We start from the raw sequence: 1,187 nt of genomic DNA on the forward strand, positions 1-1,187 counted from the left end.
CAAGGATATTAAATAACACAAACATGAAAAATATATTACTATTTTTTAATTTACAGTAAGTAATTATATAAATTAAAATAATATATAATACACATAATAGCTAACTTACTCAGGGATAATAAATAAAACATGTTCCTTATTTTAATTAAAATAATTATTATACTATCTGATATATTGATTTATTTTATATACGATGTATACATATATTATTATAGATGTGGTATGGTATATATAGAACCAGAAAATGTAGGCTTGCAACCTTTGATCGATTGCTGGATACGATCATTACCAATGGTAAATCAACATTTTCTAAAAAATTATTTTTTATGGTATTTAAATATATTGCAATAAGATATATAATAAAAAGTATATAATAGAAAATAAAGGAAAGAATATTAGCTCTTATTTTAACAAATAATATTATTTAATTAAAATTTTAATTATGTATTTGTTTTTAAATATATCTTTTCTTCTATAAAGATCTATATTAATGATGGACTCTGAATCACTAAAATAAATTGTATAAATTAAATTTTGTAGTGTAATTTTGAATTAATTTTTAATAATATTTACAATTTTAATATTTTCCAGTTTTTAAGTCGAATGCCTTCAGTTAGCAATAATAAATAAATAGAATTTTGTATATTTTGAATATAATGTAATTATAATCCGTATTATTTCAAAATTAATTATAAAGTGCAGTTACGTAAAATTAAGCTGGAAAAGTTTCTGTAGGCGATGAACGATTACATCGAAGAACTAACTGAGTTAACAACTCAATTGGTGTTTCCCGGTCTGAAAATTGTACGCGAGAGTTTACAAGAAATCGTAAGAACTGTAGATTCCGCTGTTGTTCAATCTTATATAAATCTAATGAACTTCAGAATTAGATCGATGGTCGGACTTGAAGAAAAAGCACCATCGAGTTTAACTCTCCAAAATATTATACGTAAGCAATATGATTGTAACTGTATATTGTATATGAGTAACGTTAAAGATTAAGTTTACTACAAATAACAAGTTCAGAGTAGTGCTTTAAGCCGCTTTAGTGCTTTAGAACGTGCAATTACCGCATGTCTACAGCAAAGTTTAGTTAAGTTCAATAAATCTGACTATTGTAAGTACTATCGGCTTGTATTCATTAACACCTTGTAATATATATATATATATATATATATATATATATA

General features: G+C 23.8%; 1 protein-coding gene across 3 annotated transcripts in view; it reads left to right on the forward strand.

The window, feature by feature from the left end:
• LOC108746866 (dynein heavy chain 1, axonemal-like) overlaps window positions 1–1,187 on the forward strand; it is a 94,175-nt gene that overhangs the window by 60,598 nt on the left and 32,390 nt on the right. For all 3 annotated transcript variants that reach the window (XM_018483909.1, XM_018483910.1, XM_018483911.1), the window contains 2 exons: window positions 216–294; window positions 736–949. In XM_018483909.1, the coding sequence (XP_018339411.1) occupies window positions 216–294; window positions 736–949 (293 nt within the window). The remainder of the gene's footprint in view (window positions 1–215; window positions 295–735; window positions 950–1,187) is intronic.

Source organism: Trachymyrmex septentrionalis, unplaced genomic scaffold (assembly GCF_001594115.1).
Source record: "Trachymyrmex septentrionalis isolate Tsep2-gDNA-1 unplaced genomic scaffold, Tsep1.0 scaffold19, whole genome shotgun sequence".
Classification (NCBI taxonomy): domain Eukaryota; kingdom Metazoa; phylum Arthropoda; class Insecta; order Hymenoptera; family Formicidae; genus Trachymyrmex; species Trachymyrmex septentrionalis.